General features: G+C 41.0%; 1 protein-coding gene across 3 annotated transcripts in view; it reads left to right on the forward strand.

Moving 5' to 3' along the window:
* Positions 1 to 319: 319 nt before the first annotated feature.
* The window catches only part of RB195_017683 (uncharacterized protein), a gene marked incomplete at both ends in the record, with an annotated part of 127,759 nt that continues 106,403 nt past the window's right edge, over positions 320 to 21,675 (forward strand). For 2 of the 3 annotated variants that reach the window (XM_064184781.1, XM_064184782.1), the window contains 6 exons: positions 320 to 335; positions 2,432 to 2,559; positions 2,760 to 2,799; positions 3,179 to 3,252; positions 14,225 to 14,334; positions 19,757 to 20,042. In XM_064184781.1, the coding sequence (XP_064040661.1) occupies positions 320 to 335; positions 2,432 to 2,559; positions 2,760 to 2,799; positions 3,179 to 3,252; positions 14,225 to 14,334; positions 19,757 to 20,042 (654 nt within the window). Of the gene's footprint in view, positions 336 to 1,073; positions 1,273 to 2,431; positions 2,560 to 2,759; positions 2,800 to 3,178; positions 3,253 to 14,224; positions 14,335 to 19,756; positions 20,043 to 21,675 lie in introns of those variants that run through there. The other variant, XM_064184780.1, reaches the window with a different exon arrangement.

The following is a 21,675-nucleotide window of genomic DNA, read 5'->3' on the forward strand; positions in this document are numbered from 1 at the left end:
ACACTTAATCAATATGTCATCATTTGTTTGTAATCATCAATAGCGATCAGGAAGAATTAGTTCCTTGCGCCGCAGTAGTCCGCTGGAATCCTTGGTTAGAGGTCCTGAGTGCACTAACTCACGGATCACACCTTTGTGGCTTAGTCAAACCTTACATATTTGTTTCATCCTTGGACCCACCTAAGCAGATTCTAAAAACTTATGTAGATCTCTCCATAATTTCCTTGACGCCACGTGAATGTCTCCTTTGGAGTTACAACTAATTCTGTTTCTTCTCATTTGTTTTTAGTGTGCGTCGACTTGCCCATGTTCGCCGCTCATGTGCAGTTTGCCAGGTGGGTTGGGTTTTTTCCCCGATTTGTTTAAACATTTTGTTAGAAGCAGGGCTTTTTGATTCCTTTGTCTTACATACGAACAGTTTTTCTTCTGATGTCATCGATTTTTAAGAGTGTCGGGAGAGTTCTAAGAATTTTCCAGATGTTTTTCAGCAGAAATCACATTTCTTTTGACAACATCGTTAAGAGATAACCAGATGTTGTCTTCATTTATTTAAATTATTTATTTGTTCATTGTGAAGCAGTAAGTTAAGCTAGCAGTGAAGCTAACTTATTTGTCGGTAATTTTTTAAATTAGCTGAATATATCCACTTAGTTGCTCAGCCGGCGTGCCGTTCATTATGTCCAGGCGCGGTGTCCCACATTTTCGCCGGAGTGCGTCGTCCTCAAAAGACAGCTGTGCCCAAGTTTTCGATCTACCAGCAATATTTCGCACAGAATCCTTCCAAATACCACCATTCCGTATCCTGCGGACTTAGCGTGAGAACCTCCAGTCGACTTCAAGTATCTGAGGTCGACAAACGCAGATGTCTCGTTACGACCTCTGTCCGGCAGATTGGTCGTAACGACACGGAGAGCTGTTACCAAAGATTCCATGCTCCCTCTAATTATCTGACCTATTTGGGTTCAGCTTGACAATATGCTGGACGACAGCTTTTTTCTGCAATGTTTGGGCAACTTTCCCCGTATATCTAGAAAAAAAGTAAAAAAAAAAGATTATGACTGGGTTGAAAAGGCATGAAGCTCCGTGAAGTTGCGAAAGCGTCGGAATGTAGAGGTTATGATCAAGAGGAGACTCTTGCTAGTACCACTCATTACTGCAGTTCGCGATGGTCCCATCTCGATCGCAATAGCATCGCTTCCAGTGCAGGTGCTCGCGCAACGTCACGGACCTTCGTATCGTATCAACACGAATATAGCTCGTACGTATCCGTACGTAAGTATTTTCAAATGCCCTTTTGCACTTATTACAAACAGAGCAACCATGAGTAAATAGCAAACAGTTTTGTGTAAAATGTAAGCAGTCCTGAATAAATATATCCACAACAATATCATCGCTCATTAAGCGACTATGGCAGTACCTCAAGAAAACCAACATTAGTTCTCCACACAGAATATCTGCGTTTTTTGTGGGGTCTTGTTTCGGTTTCGAAATTTCGTTTCGAAAAAATAGAAAACAGCGTTTACTTCGTTCATATGAACACTTGTGGAATTTTCTTAGGAAGTTCCATCATCACTTTATCTCTACCTTCTTGAAGCAGTAGTTCCTCCTCGTTATGGATAGACATTTTTCCCTACCGCCCGCATACTTTCATCACTGTTCCTACACTGAAACACAAACGTGTACCACTACCTACTGAGGATGTGAAATTTCTCGAAACCATAACAGAAAACAGTAGCATTGATTCCTAACAAAAAATATTTCTTCTTCCTTAACTTCCTCTACTTTAAGGCTTTAAGGAGCTGCTATGAAAAAAGAATCCGACAATAAACACTTTTTTAAACAAAGACTATATACTAAGAAAATTAATATACCTTTCTCAGCTAATAATTTGATGGTTGCAGTAGTTAGAACTGCAATATTCACAATCACGATAGAAGAAAAACTTTCGAATCGTCACTACTATAAAATTCAAAAAGAAAAAATTTCAATAAGGAAACGATTCTAAGATTGGATACGAAAATGGAGTTGCGGCTCCTACGACAAAAATTGATCCCTAGAAAGAAATTTGTCTATTAATGAAATTTAAGACTCTTTCTAGAAAGTGAAAAGACTTAAAAACCTCTTAACTGGAAAACAAGACTTCTTTTTTCTTAACATCCTAGTTTAACTGTAATTTTTGGTCCGTTTCGCCACGACCTGGGACCGCACCATTTGAGGACTCAATGAATGTTAATGACTTAATGAGCTGTTGGACTACTTAGAGATAAATAAAACCTGAATTAAATAAGCATTGAAAAACTAAAAATTACTGGAATGAAACTTCTTGAATAACCTCCGAAGTGTGAGAAGAGAAGATTTCTTTGCTACGTGTAAATTGCAGAGTGTGCAGTTAAAGAATGACGTTTTTGTTGAATTTTTTTCGAGGTTACAGAGGAGGAGAAGGTATTCCGTGTTTTGCGTGAGTTACGTGAACGAGCTGAAAGCGCGGACGTACGGGACGACGTAGAAAAACTCGAAAAATTGCTCAACGATCCCCTATTCAAGCAGTACAGCAGAAAGGTGAGCTTATTTTGTGTACACACATATCAGTGGTTTATTTTATTCGTGGTAGAGATAGTGTTCGCGCTGGATAGCATTGCAATATTGTTTCCTACATCCTATACAAACACGGGTTTTGAATTTTTCCGAGCTCAATTTTCTGGATCTTATACTTCTCTTCTTTTTTTCGCAAATCTTTTTGATCAAAATTTCCATTTCAGTCAGCAGCAAAGGACGCTCCAAAGGCTACAAAACGAGAGAGTGAGTTCTCTCTCAGTCCGATATTTTTTTCCTTATTTCTTGGAAGAACTTCAGAGGTAACATTGAAGTAATCATTGAGGGCAGAAACCCGGTCTCTTAAATCTGTAACAGTAAATCATCCTCATCCAGAAGATAGTCAGAAAGCTCCCTATTCCGTATTCTTTTCATCAGTATCGCCACATCACATATTCCGTACATCTACACTTTTGTTTTTGGGGCAAGCAAAAAGTTGATGAACTTTTTATTTGGACAGCTCTTAATTAACAATTTTTAATGTTAATCAAGTGACGATCACTTTTAAAAGTGAAAATAACATAGAAATATCAATAGAATGAAATGAAAAAATAAAAGTAAAAAGTAAAAATAAGTGCACTTCCAGGTAGTTCAATTTTACTGCAATTCCTTCGTGACAACGTCGAACAGGAACTTTCAGAGCAGTTGAAGGAAAATCAGGTTTCACTTTTTTATTGAAAAACTCATTAAAAAAGTAATCAATAAAATACTCCTGAAACAGTAAACGGCGATAAGTGATCCACCCATATTATTTTGTGACTAGAACAGCCTCATTGTGCAGTTACGACCATCGATACTATGTATGACTTTGCGATGGTAACGAAATCAAAACAGATGAGTAAGTCATCATTGAGGGCTGATTCCGTGTGATTCCCCTTAAAGGCATCACCACACGAATCTGAGGTGTAGGTTTCAGGTGGATTATGCCTATACGTGGTCGTAGGTTATGGAGGAGGGTGATTTCGTCCATTTCTTCCTAATTGCCGTAAATGCAGAAGATGCGGTGCGTGCACAAGGTTGGCGCGCTCCAATCGAATTCATTGTAGAAAATAGCGCCCCGGAACGCTCAAAGCCGCATTTTCCGGGCCGTTCTTTACGGCAATTAGGTAGAAATGGACGGAATCACTCTCCTCCCCATAATCTACGACCCCGTATAGGCATAAACTGCCTGAAAACCGCAGCACCTCAGATTCGTGGGGTGATGCCTTTAATTACATTCTGAACGCTAACTAGTTGTGGAAAGAATACAGTAGTCGGAAATTTCTTTGAGCCTTCCCTTCAAATTCATTGTGGAATTACCTACAAATTACTCTAGTGCACATTGTACAGATTTACAGTACAACGAACTATGGCCTTTAACTGCGCTGAGGTCCAGATTTTTCAATTATGTATTTTTCTAAGGATGTGCAGCCGATGTTCTTAATTATTCGTTTTCTCAAATTGTCGATATCCATGAAACTGCCAAGCAGAAGTGCGCTGGCTGTGAACGTAATCCACCGTAACATACGGTTGGCGCCAAATGTGTTCAACCGCATCGGCGCGACGCATACTCTTCTTTCTGCTTAACACGCACACCTCTTCCTCTGCCCTGCGTTAGTCGGGACCACGGACCTAGGTGCGCTCAGGGGCGGCGACAGGGACGGCCGTATAGCGAACACAGTTTGTCATACACAGTTTGTGGGGCGTTATGCAAACGTAACAGTTCTTATGACAGAAATGCCGCATAGGCTCTCATTTTTTCTCTACAAATGCTGGTTTTTCCCCGGGAAATTCGTCCACATAACCGGAAGGTTATGCCTTCCAGGTAGCTTCCATTTATATTACTGCAGACTATTCTGGATTCAAAGCACCTAGGTCTGCGAATATCCCCATCCAGTTATATGCTGGAAACGCCGCGGACACCCGTATTTCGCGTGACTGTGTTCACGTTCGGTGGTCTTATCCATGGTTGCCGTTTGTGGATCCGGCTGATGATTATCATTCTGAACAATTATGCGAGTCAATGAAATGTTTTCGGACTTAATAACAAAATAGGATCTTGTAACGTATTGTAATTGTCTTCGTATTAACAGGAATAAGAAAATACCGTTTGAAAAAAGGACGGCATCACTATAAGCCAATTTTTGAGTCTTGGACTGAAATTTGGAAAGGATGTAAAAGTAAGAATTATAAAATTGAAAAGGTTATAAATTAAATTTCTAGAAAAGAGCAGTTTTGGTAACAAACGGTGTTCGCAACTCAAAAAACGTCATAGATGAAATACAGGAAAGAAATCTGTGGATATGTTTCAAACTTCAAGATATATGGCATTATCTGACTATCTTTTTCGTGTTCTTCTGACTTTGAAAATACTCGAAGAAAATCAGTAGCAATCCTTTCTTTCTCAAACTACTGGTCCTAAAGATTTGTAGGATTCTTTAACTCATAATAGCTTCATGGATACAAATATGTACTAGAAGCTGAGATGGGCTTTTCTTCATTGTTCACAAATATTCCTGTACTGTGCCCGAATACGTATGCTTTTACTGTGTGACCTCTACAGTACTTATGTGCAGCGGCTCGATCCCTACCGAATCTTCGCATCATTCTTTTGCAGTTTTCTCTAAGGAAATACGATAAGAAGACAGAACGCTCTCTCCCCGTATTTATTTCCCTCCATCCTACTTCTGCTGCGGCTTTCTTTTGTTGAAGAGTTCGACGTCGGAAATGCGATGCCATCATTCACTGTTAATAGTCACATTCTCCTAAGGAGTGGATTTAAGAGCGCCGATTTCTTTCACATTCCCAGAAGAATAAACAGCACAAAAACACGATGGAGAAGGACTGGAAACGTCGACGAAAACAAAACCAAAAAAGCTTCCTAAGTCAGCCCTCAGTGATCCGAATTGGAGCGTTTTTGTACGCCAGCGGCTAATCGCTTAGATTTATCAGCCCGTGATTTAAAGTTTCTTATTTGTTAGGAATGACTGATGATTGGAGCGCTACTAACATGCAGAGGCTGTACTTACTGGCTACAAAAATAGCCTGGTTTACGGACCAATAATTGAGTAAATTTGAGAATATAGAGGAATAGAGTAAAATTATATGCTGGAAACAATAACGAAGGCAAAGAATCGGAGATGAGCTTCATGTACAAATTTCCAAAGAATTTCGAACGACGAGTTTTTTAAGACTCGTTTTCAAAGGTTAAGAAGAAACTTTGCTGAAAAATTTTAAAAAATAAAATAAGTACTCTCAGAAAAAAGAAATAAACGTTCAAGATGAAAAGCTGAAAATACAGCTCATTTTCTGTGTAAAAATAGCGAGGTGGAAGTAAAACGGTCCAGACTGTCCAACATTTGTTTTCTGTTCAGTCTTAAGCAGAAGGGTAGAAGAGAGTTAAAGGCATCACCCCACGGATTTGAGGTGGTTCGGATTTCAGGTGGAGTATTCATATACGGGATCGTAGATTATGGAGGGAAGGGTGATTCTGTCCATTTGTTCCTAATTGCCGTAAAAAACGACCTTGCTTCGGCGCGGCTCTGGCGCGCTATTTTCTACAACGAGTTCGATTGGAGCGCGCCAGCCTTGTACACGCGCCACATCTTCGGACCGTTTTTTTAATGGCAATTAGGAAGAAATGGACGGAAACGCCCATCTCGATATTCTACTGTCCCGTATAAGAATACTCCACCTGAAATCCGTACCACCTCGCATTTGTGAGGTGATGCCTTTAACAGATCGTTAATAACGTATGCAAGATTGTTTAGACTTTAGAGTGGGTCCGGGTGTAAAATCATTGAAACCTAAACAATTAGCTAGTGTTCATGTATTAGTTGTTATTTATCGATCATTTCGTGTAGGAATACTCCATTTTCGTACAATCGCTTGCACGAAAATGAAAAAAAGCCTGAACCATTTTATAGCAACGGTGAAGGGATTCGCATTAAAATGGAAGTTCTACTTATCTATTAGATTAGAAGCAAAGTCTCGCAAGCACTTGTTTATTTTATTCCATTGATAATTTTATTCACAATCACCGCTGATCTATATTATAACCAACATTATCATCGACCTCGATGATAGATAAGAGGCATGGTATGAAGTACCGTTCGCTGTTATGGTTATTTGCGCACATTACCACTTGTACCGTCCAAGAGTGCGGCAGACAACGCTCTGCCTACTCTTTCATTTCGATCGCATTGCTGGCAAGTGTTCTGCTCACCTGTATTCATACAATAAAGACATTCCACTAAACCACCGCTTTTGGTCTGTTCAATTAGGGTGATAAAATCCCTAAGTCTCCAGTCACCCACTCACATAGTTTGGGGTGGTTCAGTTGTAGAATGCTCGCCTGCTACGCGTGCGGCCCGGGTTCGATTCCTGGCCGATGCACCAAACTATGTGAGTGGGTGACTAGAGACTTAGGGATTTTACTGAGAGTGGGCAGAGTGTTGTCTGCCATACTCTTGGACGGTACAAGTGGGAATGTGCGCAAATAACCATAACTGCGAATGGTACTTTATACCACGCCCCTTATCTATCATCGATGATACTACCTCGGGCAACCACACGAAATAATAAATTACGACACAAATTTCTAGTTCGATAAATCTTTCCCTTCGTACGGCTCGATTGTTGTGGAGTTTGTGGAGTGGCGTAGGTGGTGCGTTGACGTCGAGTTGATAGGGGCTTGAGAGTTCGGCTTGGTGCAGGTGCGTTGATGACGGCTGGTGGCTTGCTGATGGCTTGTTGATGACGATACCGGTTGGCGTTGAACTAGTGCTTACTTCTTGTATGGCCGCTTCGTGGGCGGAAACATCACTAGCAAAAACCTTCTTCTTTTATTGTCCTGTTTTCGGTCCTTTTCATCCAGAATTGCAAGGAAAAATTCGTTTCGATGTAATGTTAGACCGTCGTGGTTGACGAACGTGTTTACTGAGCTTTTATTGGAAAAAGTGTCACTCAGATGGCAAAAGATTGAAGAAGAAGGATGAGGGTTTAATTTTTCGGTTTCAGTTAACACGATGGGTACCCTAGAATTGTGATGCAGGAGCTGACGTTTTAAGCGCATCCAGTGTTTTTGCCTTTCCTGCTTTTTTCCATTAACAAATTTCTGGATTTGCTTGATATATGAGAGATTTGATTTCATAGAACCTATAACGATCAACTCCACAAATTCGTCTGGTGCGCTTTTGTTGTTTTAGTTGAGACTCCTCAACGTTGTATCTCCGACGGCCAAGCGATTGCCCTTCCACCGGGTACACTGAATGAGATCCTAGAGTTCGCTGTCGAAATAGGTGCCTGTCGTGTCTGCGTTGCTTTTCCGTCGTCACTCGTAGGTCATAGTCGCTCGTACGTGTCGTCCATCGTTTGAAGTCACGAGACTTGTATGTCAAACGACTGCAAAATCAGCCTTCTGTACCTTTACACCTACACAGTAGTAAACTGTTAAGTTTTCTCGAGTCCACTACAAAGACAACTCCTTCCCTAGTTGTTATAAATTTCACAAGATGATTTATCCCGCCGGTTCGCCACCGTAACCACATTTAAGCGTCAAATAAAATGTTCCTGCCTCACACATGATATTTGACGCCAAAGTAGAAAATTACTTACGCTTATGTAATGATGATATAATACTACTCCTTTATGATGTCTTTGACTACCTTCTGACGTTTAATGACCGTTTTTCCTCTTCAGGACGTTTGGATTTGGAATTTTTGATTCTTTTCATTCATACGTATTTGTCACGTTTCTAAGTACGTATTTATTACAAAAAGTGACAAACACAACGACTACAAGTCAACAACTTCACGAACTGAAAAGGCACCAGAAAAGTGGATACGATGTAGGCAAAGACATCAAATAAGAACCGTAAGAAATCACTGGTGTTACAGAAAGACGTCGACAATAACACGAAAAATCTGACAACTAAAACTTGATAACAGTTAGAGCAGAAATTACAGCACTCTACAAAAACAAAAACATTACATCACGGAATCAGACTGCACTGGAATACTCCTTTGTCATATGGGCAGGGAGACCCTTCAGTACAATTTTCGTGAGCCCTCTTCTTCAGTACAGTTTTCGGAAGCCCACATGCCGCAAACACTACACTTTTGCCAGTCATCTTCGAGTTCGTCGGTGGTTGGTGTTGTTCGAAAACACTTCACGCAGAACTCTAATTGTTCAGCGGAGTACTGCGGAAGTGCTTGTACTGGCTGCAGCGGCTGCCTCCGCCACTTTGTTTGAATCACCGTCTTCTGAACTTTTATTTCAAGTTGTTAGAAACTCTGAGACTACGTGTACTGATCCCTAAATTAGCTAGACGTATGGGTGACGGATTCGGCATACCATCAATGGTAATTCAAGTCGCTGTTTCTTAGCGGCGGATCCACACTCTGTCAACTTTAAGAAGTTGAGACAACAAGAAATCGTAAATCAATTCAAACTCGAGCGTCTTACTTCCGGATAGAAGAGCTAGTTAACCTTTCCGAAGCGGCAGGTTTCAAGTGTGTTCACAAAGAGTATCTACATCGTCAAACAATCAAACATCAGAAAGAAATATCATTCAACACATCAAGTAAATGTAAACTTACCTTCAACTTAACTTCACATTGTGGGCACTGTATTAAATTCGTGCTGTTCTCTTTCAGCTGACGGTTCTCCTGTTGGATGTGTTTAATTTCGTCTTTGGAGTAAGAATGGAAGAAGAATAGATGATTGTACACTTTCTCCCCTATGTTCTTACCGCAGACTGGACATTCCTTGCTATAAGAGTCATGATGAGGTTGCACAACTGCGTATTCAGCTTTATATCTACGCAGAAAACCATAAATTCATTCAAATGTGCTTAACATTAGAAGTTTGAAAGCATTCTGAAAAATCACTTCATGCAAACGAGAATTACATAAAACTGCAAGAAAGAGCGTACAGAACACCCATAAATCCTCGACAGACACCTATTGATCGTTACATATCCTCAGGGTAGATCAGTTTCGTGAAATTGAGTGTCTTTCTGCGCCACACACTGTACATTTACTCAATGCCTAAATGTGGTTTCGGTGGTGACCCGGCGGGATAAATCATTTTGTATAAATTTCCAAATTTTTAGTACATGTCGCCCACGGCCTTCTCCGAGGAGCACCGGGGATCGGTGGGTGAGACCCGATCACGACTGCCCGGATCTAGAAACGCTCCCGCTGGGGTAAGCCACCAAACGGCGCTCTAGTCTCTATGGAACAATGGGAGCATGTGGACAAGGTCGCCTTCCCCTACTCCGACTCCCTCTTCAAGGGTCTTCTGCCTTGCTTCACCCAACCCTCACGTCCTTGTCCGCGCTCAGGTGGAATACAGACATAGTGAGGAAAACGATCGGTACGGAAATCCTAATGTCATACTACAAAGTGTTTACATGATAAATACGCAATATACGAACAAACACAACGGAAATACGCGTCAAAGGCTAAGTGATTCTCGGAGTGACTTACTGTGTTGTGGTATGATGGACGTCCTTGTCTTTTGAAGTGATGTCTTTTGGAATTACATTCTACGAGCAATTTAAATTCGCTACGATTGCAAATCTAAATTGCAACATACAATTCTAAAAATGCGAAGTCGCATGCAAGGCAAGTGACGATTAAAAAAAGTGATGAACCTAAAGCGCTGGGAACGGCCTTTATATAGGCCAGTTTGGCGCGTGAAAGCTACCGTATAAAGGTACCCGTGGAGCTTTTCCCGCTTCGAATGCGCCTTGATATTACATTAGAGATTCATTGTTTCCACAGAGTGCTACGACTATTTTTCTCTACCACTTGATGTTTTAAATCGGGTGAGAAAAGATGAGGAAAGAATCACACTAGTACAAGGAAACAGCTACGTCACAGTCACATCGCGTAATTACGCCGTGGAATGACAAATCACTGAACAAAAATTTGTGCATTGTTCCTACATTCTTTGCCACGACGTTCCTACCAGTACTGGTTTCTTTTTCTATCTTTTCTTTTTCTGCAGCGAAAATGAACGAAGCATTCGAAAGTGGAATGCTAATTCTAAGCGTTTTTGGATTAATTTAAGTGGCGCACGAATTTCTTCTCACGTCATTTCATTGCTTGGCTAAAGCAGTATTCGTAGAATGCTCTCGATATTTTCCAACATCTAACCCATTTTTGTTTGCTGTGTACATATTTGAAATTTTGTTGATAATAATATTAACCATTGATATTAATGGGCGTGGGTAGCGCAGCCGGTTACTTGTCCGTTGTAGCCGCATGGTCGGGGTATCGAAACTGCCCTAGTGCAAACCAAACCTTTCATCCCTCCGGAATCGATAGATCGGTACCAGAATTGCCTGGGAGGATGAAAACGTTGACTTGATCATCGGCTGGCATTCGTAAGTCATTGTATAGGGCAACGCGTGTTCCGAAACCTCAACGATTACGAACTGCAGTAAAAAAAAAAACGTGTTGGCGGATCCCAAGTGGTTTGATACCCCAATTACTTGATCCTTTTTTAAATAATGCTAATGGTGGCGCTCAAGAAACAAAATATTTTTTTTGGAACTTTTAGGTAATCTATGGCAAAATAGCTCAAACAAAGGAAGCAAAGGAACGATATTTGATGTTTCCTATGACGCGCGGACACGCAAGGATCTGTATATTGATGCGCTAGATATCGCAGATGTTTTTACTACAGCAGGAGCAAAAGACTAATATCCGTCTTACTGATCTTTTGTGAGCCGGATATGAGGTTTCTAATTAACTTTATCAGGAAACATCTCGGCAAATCTCTTTCAGTCTTCTTCGGAGCCTGAGCATTTCGGTTTGCAAGTCAGACCTTTCCAGAACCAAATAGGAAAAAGTTTAACTTTTTTCCTATTTGGGTCCGGGAAAGGTCTGAGTTGCACTGCAGAAAAACACTTTTTCGATTATCAGCACCGGGACTGAGCTAGACAATCATCTTTGGATTATGGGAATTGTAGTAATGTCTCTGACTGACCACAAGGGCTAGTCATTCCGATTCCTCTTGCAAATCACAACATCCATTATATTACAGCATAAAACGATAATTTGGCGTCCGCATGTCTGACGTCACTTCTCATGGACACTTAAAGGCATCACCGCACGAATCTGAGGTGGTACGGATTTCAGGTGGAGTCTTCCTAATTGCCGTAAAAAACGGCCCGGAAGATACGGTTTCGAGCGCTCCCGGCGCGCTATTTTCTAAAAAGAGTTCGATTGGAGCGCGCCAGCAGTGTGCACACTCCGCATCTTCCGGGCTTTTTTTACGCCAATTAGCAAGAAATTTACGGAATCACCCATTTCTCCATAATCTACGATTGCGTATACGAAAACTCCACCTGAAATCCGTACCACCTCAGATTCGTGGAGTGATGCCTTTAAAGAAGAAATGTACTTCAAACCTGCGTAATTAAATTGATCCGCCACGTAACTGGCTATGCTGTACCGTCCATACACTTGCAATGTAGATTGCACAGGCAGAATATGGAGGTAGAGCGTATGATAAAATTTGCGAGGCATATCTGAAAAAGGGAACGGAACAACATGCGCAACACTACTCCAATGAGCAGTGATGAGGAGCGAGGTTAGGCTAGGGAGATGTAGAACATTACTTGAATCGACGATCGAGTTGCTCCTTCTGTAATACATGAAACTTGGATTCTAGAAATTAAGCGTAGTCGCAGATTGGGAGTGTCCGTAGTCTACAGATATTTTCCAGCAACGCTTGATTTTATCAGTTTTTTTTTCGGATTTTCGCTGAAAAGCTTCTACTGAAAGCTTGCGAACTGCTACGAAAATTCGGCTGCGGCAGTAAAATCTTCGGGATGTCGATGTGCTTTTTACACGCGCTAATCACATTTTCCACAGATACCAAGGAACTTCCAACCTTGCTGAACTTACTATTACAATCCATGGAGTTTTTCTAAGATTTTGTTGTTGAATGATTTTTAGTCTTGCACTGTTTTCTCATATTAGTATTTGTACCATAAAGAAATGGTGTAAACACTTACCAGAAACATCAAAATTCCATCAATTTAAAGGGAAACGCACTGGTCCTACTTTTCTTTTTCTTTCAAAATCATTTTAAGGTGTTCGAGAAGAACTTTTTGCGGGATTCTTTTCGTTCTTCTTGAAGCGCCATTCTTCGTCTCCGACTATTTTCTCAGCCGAAGATAGGAACATCTTTTAGATTTAAATATTTATTTGTGTATCATATACATAAATAATGCGAAAGAGGGAAAAGAAAGGGAACTTATTTCGTCCATGTAAAAAAAAGAATAAAATATCTGGACTCAGTCTACTAACAATGAAACGTGGCGCAGTCCTAGTGGCTGAATATGCCATGAATTTTGCTTTTCTTCTGTAGAACATGAAGGAGCCCTTTATGATATCTGTTCCCTGTTCTCCAGAATACTTCGTTTTATCAATCTACCAACCAAGGTTTTCGCTATCAACTTTATCCAAAGGGAAAGGAGCAAGACCGTGGGCGTCGGGGGAGCTTGAGCAAGAGGGTTGACCAACTTTCTCAAGCACAAAATAATTAAAAAATGCGAAAATCCGTCAAAGTAAGCTCATACAGAAATCCTTGAGGAGAGGGTGTTAGGATTGAACGAATTGGGAGTATATAGTTGCAAGATATTACTGTCCTCGTTAGAGAACGCTCTCCAAGTTAAAGGCATCACCTTACGAATCTGGAGTGGTACGGATTTCCGGTGGAGTATTCGTACACTGGATCGTAGATTAAGGAGAGGGGGTAATTCTGTCTGTTTCTTCCTAATTGCGGTAAAAAACGGCCCGGAAGATACGGCTCCGAGCGTTCCGGTGCGCCATTTTCTACGAGTTCGATTGGAGCGCACCAGCCTTGTGAGTGCGCCGCATCTTCCGGACCGTTTTTTACGGCAATTAGGAAGGAATGGAAGGAATCATCCTCCTCTCCATAATCTATGATCCCGTAAAGGAATACTCCACCTGAAATCCGTACCACCTCAGATTCGTGGGTTGATGCCTTTAAAGACACGACGTTTCGCCTCATCCTTGCGAGTTATTGTAAGGCAGCACAGCGCACATACATATGTACATACATACACGCGCATACACACTTATCCTTTTCTTAAAATGCACTTGTCCGAGAGATCATATTTTTTTTTATTTTGTGACATACTTAATATTTGCTCCTGGTGGATGTAGGTGCAATTCAAAATACATCGAAGGATTTGCGGCATATACTCAGAAATCGCTCCTGCGTATCGTTGCTCCGGATGAGGGCTAGGCCTATACGAATGGTTTCGTCTTATCCTTCTTCCTTTTTTCCTCATGCACTATTTTACTGCTTAAACAAATAACCCGGCAGGCCAATCCACGGTTTAAAAATTGACTGAAGAATTTCCAAATTATTCAGTATTCTTATTAACGAGGGAGACGTAAAGTAATCAGGAAACTTTCAGCTCACACTGTAGTTGTAATGCTACTCATATTCTGAAGATTAGATAAAAATCGACATTTCTTTTATTTTCACTATAATTCTGTTAGTACTTTCTACCATCAGACCATTTCGAATACCAAGTTGCAAGAATTTGATACAATTCCTCACTTTTCATGAATGATCTCAAAACTTAAAGAAACAAACTCTTTAGAAACTGCACTTTGTCGAGTTCGATGTTCGTTCGCTGCTGCCAGACGTGCTAGATCCGAGACAAGGCGATCGCTTATTGCTGATTGCTGGACCGAAAGACGTCAAGAGCAGGTCGGTTCTCCTTTGCCATCGAACCCTGCACTCTCCGATTCTGTACCAAATGAGCCAGGAAGCGAGCAAGCTCGGTGGTGGTGGTCATTTCGCTGTTTTATGACGCAGCAGCATCAACGATCCCGTGTCGTCAGCTCATTAGTTTTGACGTGGTTGTGATCCCGGGAGGAAATTCTCGTGGACTACCACGCAAAACGTGCATTATATGTCATTTGACGTGAAACAAACCCACTCTTCGCAGAGAATTTTCTACCCAACGAGGCAGTGATGTATGTCAGTCGTTACGTAACCGTCCTGACTTCGTTAGTACGGAAATTGTGTGTGTGTGTGCTTTTTTGGTGGTGAAGGACAAATTGACGCGCATTTATCGGAGTCACTCAAATTCACTTAACAATTACTTCCTTGCCAAATTATTTGGATAGTCCCCTGCTGGAGGGGTAGTTCGCAAAAGTTCTAGGTGGATATTTTAAATTTTTCCCTGAAGCTTTCTACAAAGAATGATATTAAAGGACTTGGATCACTTTGGGTTAGCGACTTACGACTTAGTTTACAGTTTATTTTAAGTAATAAGGAGACTTACTCTTTCCTTGGACGAAATTCTTTTGACGAAAGGACGAAGAACCTCGAGTGTGGTTAATTTTTTTAAAAATTACATTTATGAATAGTGTATTTATTCGTTATTTTATCCGTCAAATTTTTTTGGTCATAGTTGTAAAATCCTCTCTATTTTCAAATTGGAAAATGTGAAAGTTGCTATTGATCCAAACTTTCCATGCAGGAGACAATTTTTTTTTGCGGAAAAATTGGTAATCCTCGCCTGCTTTAGTCACATATACTTACTACTGCATATGTAAAGGATAAATTTTTTCGAATAATTGTAGAGTGATTTTTTTAACGCTCAATTTTTTTCCGCATACAAAAAAATACATACACTGATTTTAAGCGAAAATTCCAAAAACATAACTCTGGGAAATAAGCAGAGAAATCATTTTGCTTGTTTTCTTTTTGATTTTTTCTTTTTGTTTTTATACAAACAGGAATAGTTTTCTCACTTTTTAAACTATCAGAAAATCGTCTCTCTACTAACTCATCCAGGACATGCAATGAAAGACAGGCATGAACATCCGGAATTTAATATCGCCAATATTCGTCGTATCTCGAGAACTCTCGGACATATAATAGAATCAGCACAATTGCGTCCCGTCGCTACCGCTCCTCATTTCGTTTCCTGACAAATTTATGATGGATTCTGCCTCGATTCTCGTCCACAAATAATATTGAAGAGAGATTAGACGGGCTGCGTTTCGTTCCTAATTTCTACGAAGAAGAACTGCATTAATCATGCGGAAATCTTGTTATTTTCATGGTTTCCATCAGAGTGCGAGAATTTTCGTTCTCTCACTAAATACACAGCATATTTATACGCGCAAGCGAGAGCCGTTTTCCCATGACTCGCTCTAAGCGCTGCTTACCACAACAATCCCCGTTGCAATAATATACGTGTTTTTATGAATGAAGTGGGTTCGAACGCTAAATATTCGAGATTCTGCAAAATTTGAATATTCAGTGTATATTCGAACTCGAATATTCGATTGCCAATACTTGAGCACGTGATTGATTTCTAATTGGATATCGGCTCAAATATTCGAAAAACTTAGACTGTTGCCATTTTTGAATATCCGACATTGAGTATATTCGACATGGGTCCCCCAAACATTCGAACGTATGTTGAATGTTAGCCGATTTCTTTCAAATATCGGTTCGATTTCCAATGTTCGATTCAGAACGTGGTCCAATTTTCGCACTTTCACTACCATATTTGCGGGAATTCGATTTTGAGAACTTTTACCCGGCACTCCTTTCCAGTACCGAATCCAAGCGAACGCATATAGGCACCACGCCTGAAAAAAAATCTCTTCAGTATTCCATTTGCATCTTCCCAGTGGTTAAGTTCATTATGCATTTGCTTTTCAATAAGAAAGTGAAATATGTCAGAAACAGGGATTACGCAGAAAAAAATTTGAGGTGGAACTGAACGTGGAACGCAGACGGACGAGTTGTCATATGTCGTGACAGAGACAAATGTGCATATTAATCAAGTCGTGCTATTGGCACGTTTCCTACTCATCCGCGTTATTTGATGGATGTATTCGAATCCGCATTCTTTGGGGGCGATAGTGATTCTGATGCGGTTCTGCGTCACATCCATCCTGAAAATGACACCACGTGTTCGTTTATGGTTTTTCTGGATTTCATGTTTCTGGTTTGGAATGGCTTTGTTAGACAAATAGCTACATCTCACATCATCGCAGAGAACAGAAACTATTGCAGTGTAGCTGATCAAAAGTCCGCACCACTGAGCTCCAAACTTCAGTTTCATCCACTAAGTTTTTGTTTCTAGAATGATTAGTAAGGAGATGGCGTTAGATCGTTAGTTAGCCTGGATAACAGCGACAAAATTATACCTAAATTTGTAATTTTCCCCTACCATATGAATTAGTAGTGAATAAATTGTTTGTAGGTTAAACTGGTCACTAAGATAGAGACCTCCTAAGTATGCTGCTTAAAGCATAAAAAAGATGACAAAGGAAAGTGCACTGCGATGATCAATCCCTACGGGAATGCACTTACGTGTTCGACTTTAAAGGCATCACTCCACGAATCTGGGGTTGTACGGATTTCCGGTGGAGTATTCGTAAACAGGATCGTAGATTATTGGAAGGGTGGTTCCGTTCATTTCTTCCTAATTGCCGTAGAAAACGGCTCGGAAGATACGGCTTCGAGCGTTTCGGCGCACTATTTTCTACCAGGAGTTCGATTGGAGCGCGGCAGCCTTGTGCGCGCGGCCCATCTTCCGGGCCGTTTTTTACGGGAATTAGAAAGAAATGGACGGAATCATACCTCTCTCCATAGTCTACTATCCCGTATACGAATACTCCACCTGAAATCCGTACCACCTCAGATTCGTGGAGTGATGCCTTTAACTTAGAACCGTTAGAAACTATTGAACGTGTGTGCACGCCTAAAATGCGTCGCGGGATCGAGCTGATGCTTGAAGTCAGTAGCCACCCCGGAGCGATGAAAGCCCTGACACTAACTTCAAACCAATGATTGATCGGAGGAGTCACAGTGGAAGCTCTTCCCGACTGCGCTACATCCGCCCACCGTTTAGAACATATATGAGTGAAAATAAGATCGTTTGTAGTTCAGAATTTTTCTTGTGAATACATTAAGTTGATCATTGGAAATTCTAGTTTATTTTTCTTGTTTTTTTTGACGCATTAGTTTCATACAAATAATTTCTTTAAACTCATGGGCGCTATGTTGTAGTAGCTGGAAAATCTGACGTGACGCTCCACTTTTTTCATGTTAGACGTAGGTTCTATTTATATCTATATCTATTAAATATTAAATATTAAATATTCCTATTAAAGGGATAAAGAAAATTTTTGCGTGAATTTACTTGAGCTAATTAAGGACAAAATTACTTCTATATACAACCATAATTATAATGTTAAAATAGAACTAATTTCATCTTTTTTCTTGTAGCGGTTGACTTTCGAGAAGAAGTTCGTTTATTTCCTTCTCTTTTTTTCTCTCAGAAACGTTCAAACAACTGCAACATCCCTGCAATTCCGTTAACGAGCAATAAATTGGATACATGGGTTTTTTTTTCTAGGCGTGTGAAGAAAAATTTGACATGAACCTTCACATGATTGCTTTTCTGCTCTAACGTCTACTCAGAAAACAAATTTCAACTCTTTCTCCGTGGATTTCTAACGGAATGGAAAACGTTCATGCTTATGTTTGCGTTTATGAATCAGTGGATGCGAGCGAACCTCAGCGAGCCAGGATTAAAACTGAGACCTAGGGAAATTCCTTAAACAACAACAAGAACATTCATTTTGTTTTCTCCATGATTTTCTATTTTTCACTGTTTTTGTTACTTTTGTGATATATTGAAGGACTAGTGTTTAGTTGAACGTTCAAAAATCAGAATATTATGCGACATTATTTTGCTATCGTGTGAAAAATTCTCTCTAGAAATTCCTTGCCTACTTTATATACTTTGCTAGATTTCATAGTCGTTTTATGAGGAATATCATCGGTAGAGTTTTCGATTCGTTTTTTGCACCGAGTGGTCCCTTTTGAGTGAAATTTTGGGAATATTTTCGACAGAGTACTAGAGGATTCTCCTTTCCACAGAAGAAAAACCTCTGGTTTGGCAATAACTGATAAGCAATCCCTGCGAAAACTAATCCCAAAAAAAAGGAAGACCAAAACAAAAACTAACTTCTATGTCATCCTTGTCTTAGACAGCATTTGCCTTTGTCCCTTTCGGTGATTATTGATTTTTTTCTTCTTTCTGGAGCATAGATGGTAAAGTGAGATGATTTGTACGTCTGTTAAAAATCGTTTGAAAAGTATTCCAGGAAAGTGGAAAATTTCTTTCCCCTCTGCTGCGTTGTTTCCTATTCAGCATAAACGGCTGCTCACCCTCCACGGCCGTTATGCATACATATATAAGAATGGTGTTATAGAAAAGTTTATGTAAATTTATGTACATAAAATTATCTCTCTATTTCGTAATCGAATCCACATTTTCATGTATTCGATTTCATATTTGAGAATCGTAGGTTTTTTCCCTCTCGTAGGTTTTTCTCTTCCTGAAAGGGGAACATTTCGTGAATAATTCTTCCGGGCATATCATTCGGATACAAACACAACACCCAGTGTTATTGCGAGCAAATGGCCGAGATATTTGATATGAGAGATGAGATCATTCTTTTTCTAAAATTTCTTTGTGCATCATGGAGTCGTGAGAAAGTTGATTAATACGTAATTAGAACTTCCTTATTGCCAGCTGTGCATGCATTAGCTCAAAAAAAGATGAATTTCTTTCCAAGAGCAACTCAATAAGCTGCATTTAATGTAGTGGCATTATCTTCAAGCATGTAGCCAACTGCTAACGCTAATCAGAAATCCAAGCACGTGAGTGGCGGCAGCTAGCGGAGGGCGGTTAATGAGCTACATTGTGTGCTCGAATAGAGAGAAGAGAGAAGCCGTAGACCGTGAGAGAACGGCGGCGGCGACGGCGGAAAGCCGTTTCTGGCCGCCCGGCAGTAACTGCAGCACTGGCCAGGAGTAGTAGCGCGGCAGCAGCTCGTTCGCGGTGGTTACTCGCCCGGCGGCAGCCCAGAGCGTATGGGGAAAGTGGTCAGATCGGAGAGAGTATCCGTCGCCGGGAGGGTGCGTTGAGACCGACAGAGAAGTCAGATGGACCACACACATACACATATCGAAGCAAGCACGTACACACACACGCATACAGCCGCTGAGGGGCATTGCGTCGGCGATCAATGAACCTCGTCTACTAACAACAACAGCAGGAGTAACAAAACAAAGCACTTCGTTGTTTCAGATCGGCTGGGCAGCTGCGAATCGGCGACCGAATCGCGGCGATCGCCTGGTGGCATGTGCACAGCGGCGCCGCGACTGACTCGGCGAACGACGCGTCGCTACCTGTGGGCGGCGCTGCGACACAAGTGGGCGGGGCGGCGACGGCCATAGCGGCGGCGACTCCGACGCCGCCGCATCTGCTGATCCGATCGCCGACGGCGGCCGAGTTCCGCGACGTCGCGACCGCCGCGCGATTCGCGACCTTTGCGATTGCGATTGCAGTGATTCGCGAGTCGACTAGCATGGTGGTAAGTTCATTGCTTTTTTTTGCTTTTATTCCCTTTTTTCATGATCTTTTAGCAATTTTTATTTTTTTTACCACTATTAATTTAGTTTTGTTTCGAAGATACGCTTTACGTTCTGTTTCCTAATGTCTTTTGCATCGATGTCATCGCGTAGCGAAGGTGTTCAAAGGGAATTATAATTGTAGTTTATATGTTTACGACAATCAATTGAATACAAAATCTTTGAATGTTTCCTCCAAGATCCACCACATTATTCTGGCAATGTCGCGAGTAACATTTTCCTACTGGAGCAGCATCCTAAAAACAGCTGCCTTAGCTGCTAATTCCGCATTCGCCTTCAGGGCAGCTTTTGTTCTAACAGAACAGAGCTTTTTTTCTCTTCGAAAAACGTGAGACTCAGAAAATAATGACAGCATGGGTGAATTTTTGAGCTCTCTTCAGTTATGCTCAAGACTATTCTACGTTTTAGAATCGTTTTCCTGCGGAATCGGGTGATCTTTCGGGAATCGAGGATTTGTGATTGATGAAAGATCATTAATAGTGCTATGTTATGTTTAATTTGTACTTTTCGAAAAATGTTCCGCGTAGATTGCAACTTTTCTCTTCTTAAATAAATGTAGTGACAGTAGTCCAAAATAAAACAGCGATTGATTCCGAACAATCGCTGTAAATTTCGATCTGTCAGTGTTTGGAAGAGCAAAGAACTCGACAATGCTGATATTGCTGGAGAAGCAAGAACTGAAAGAGAGGATTTTTGTTCCGTTCAGTGCATCAGACGTCGTTAGGAGCCGCATTAATTGCTTTTAATCCCTATCCACCTTATGAACTCGTTATAATTCTATTTGCAACACAAATTGACGCACTTTGCCCTTTCAGTGGAGTGTCGTTTCCCTAATTGCTCATCAATTTTCCTTTCATAGTTCTCGAGAGGATCCCTCAAATGTCTGTCTGGGGTTTTTTTCGGTTTTGAATTTATGTGACGACTCATTCATTTTCCGAGTAAGCCTATAATTCTATGACAATTCCATCTGTCTTTCTACGCAATTTGTCAGGATTATAGCTAGCTATTGATGTTTTCTTTCACCACCTTACTCTTGCCGCCTAAAGCTTGAGAACTCTTTGAAGTCTCGCAGCTGAATCGGCTTTCATCCTGTCTTAGCACTTCTTCTAACTCTTTCCTGCCGTTCTTCATGCATATTCAATGCGGTTTCCTTCTACCTTTTATCGTTCACCACTTTATGATGTTATACTTTCGCTAATTCTTTAGAATTAATGTCAAAATCCGAGATTTTTCCGTGCAAAACATGCTGAGCATCTCGTATGTATAGCTTTATTACTGGCATTGTGTGGGAATGTGAGAAGGTGTTTCTGCTTTCTCGGAATTGTCACTTTGAACTCAATTCTCATCAACGAAAAGGTCAAAAACACATGTGCAAAGTGTTTTGTAGGAACGTTCAAACAACAGCCGCCCGGTGGGTCCTCCCGCGGAAGGACGTGACTGGGAGGATGACACACTGAAGCTGTGTAATTACTCGATACATTCGAACGTTACTGAATCGTCTCAGTGGAAAGCTCGGCGGCAACGGCGGAAACTCCGGGGGAGAGTGTCTAATTTCACGTGGCCATATTTTCCCCC

The sequence above is a fragment of the Necator americanus genome, chromosome II, assembly GCF_031761385.1.
Source record: "Necator americanus strain Aroian chromosome II, whole genome shotgun sequence".
In the NCBI taxonomy this organism is placed as follows: domain Eukaryota; kingdom Metazoa; phylum Nematoda; class Chromadorea; order Rhabditida; family Ancylostomatidae; genus Necator; species Necator americanus.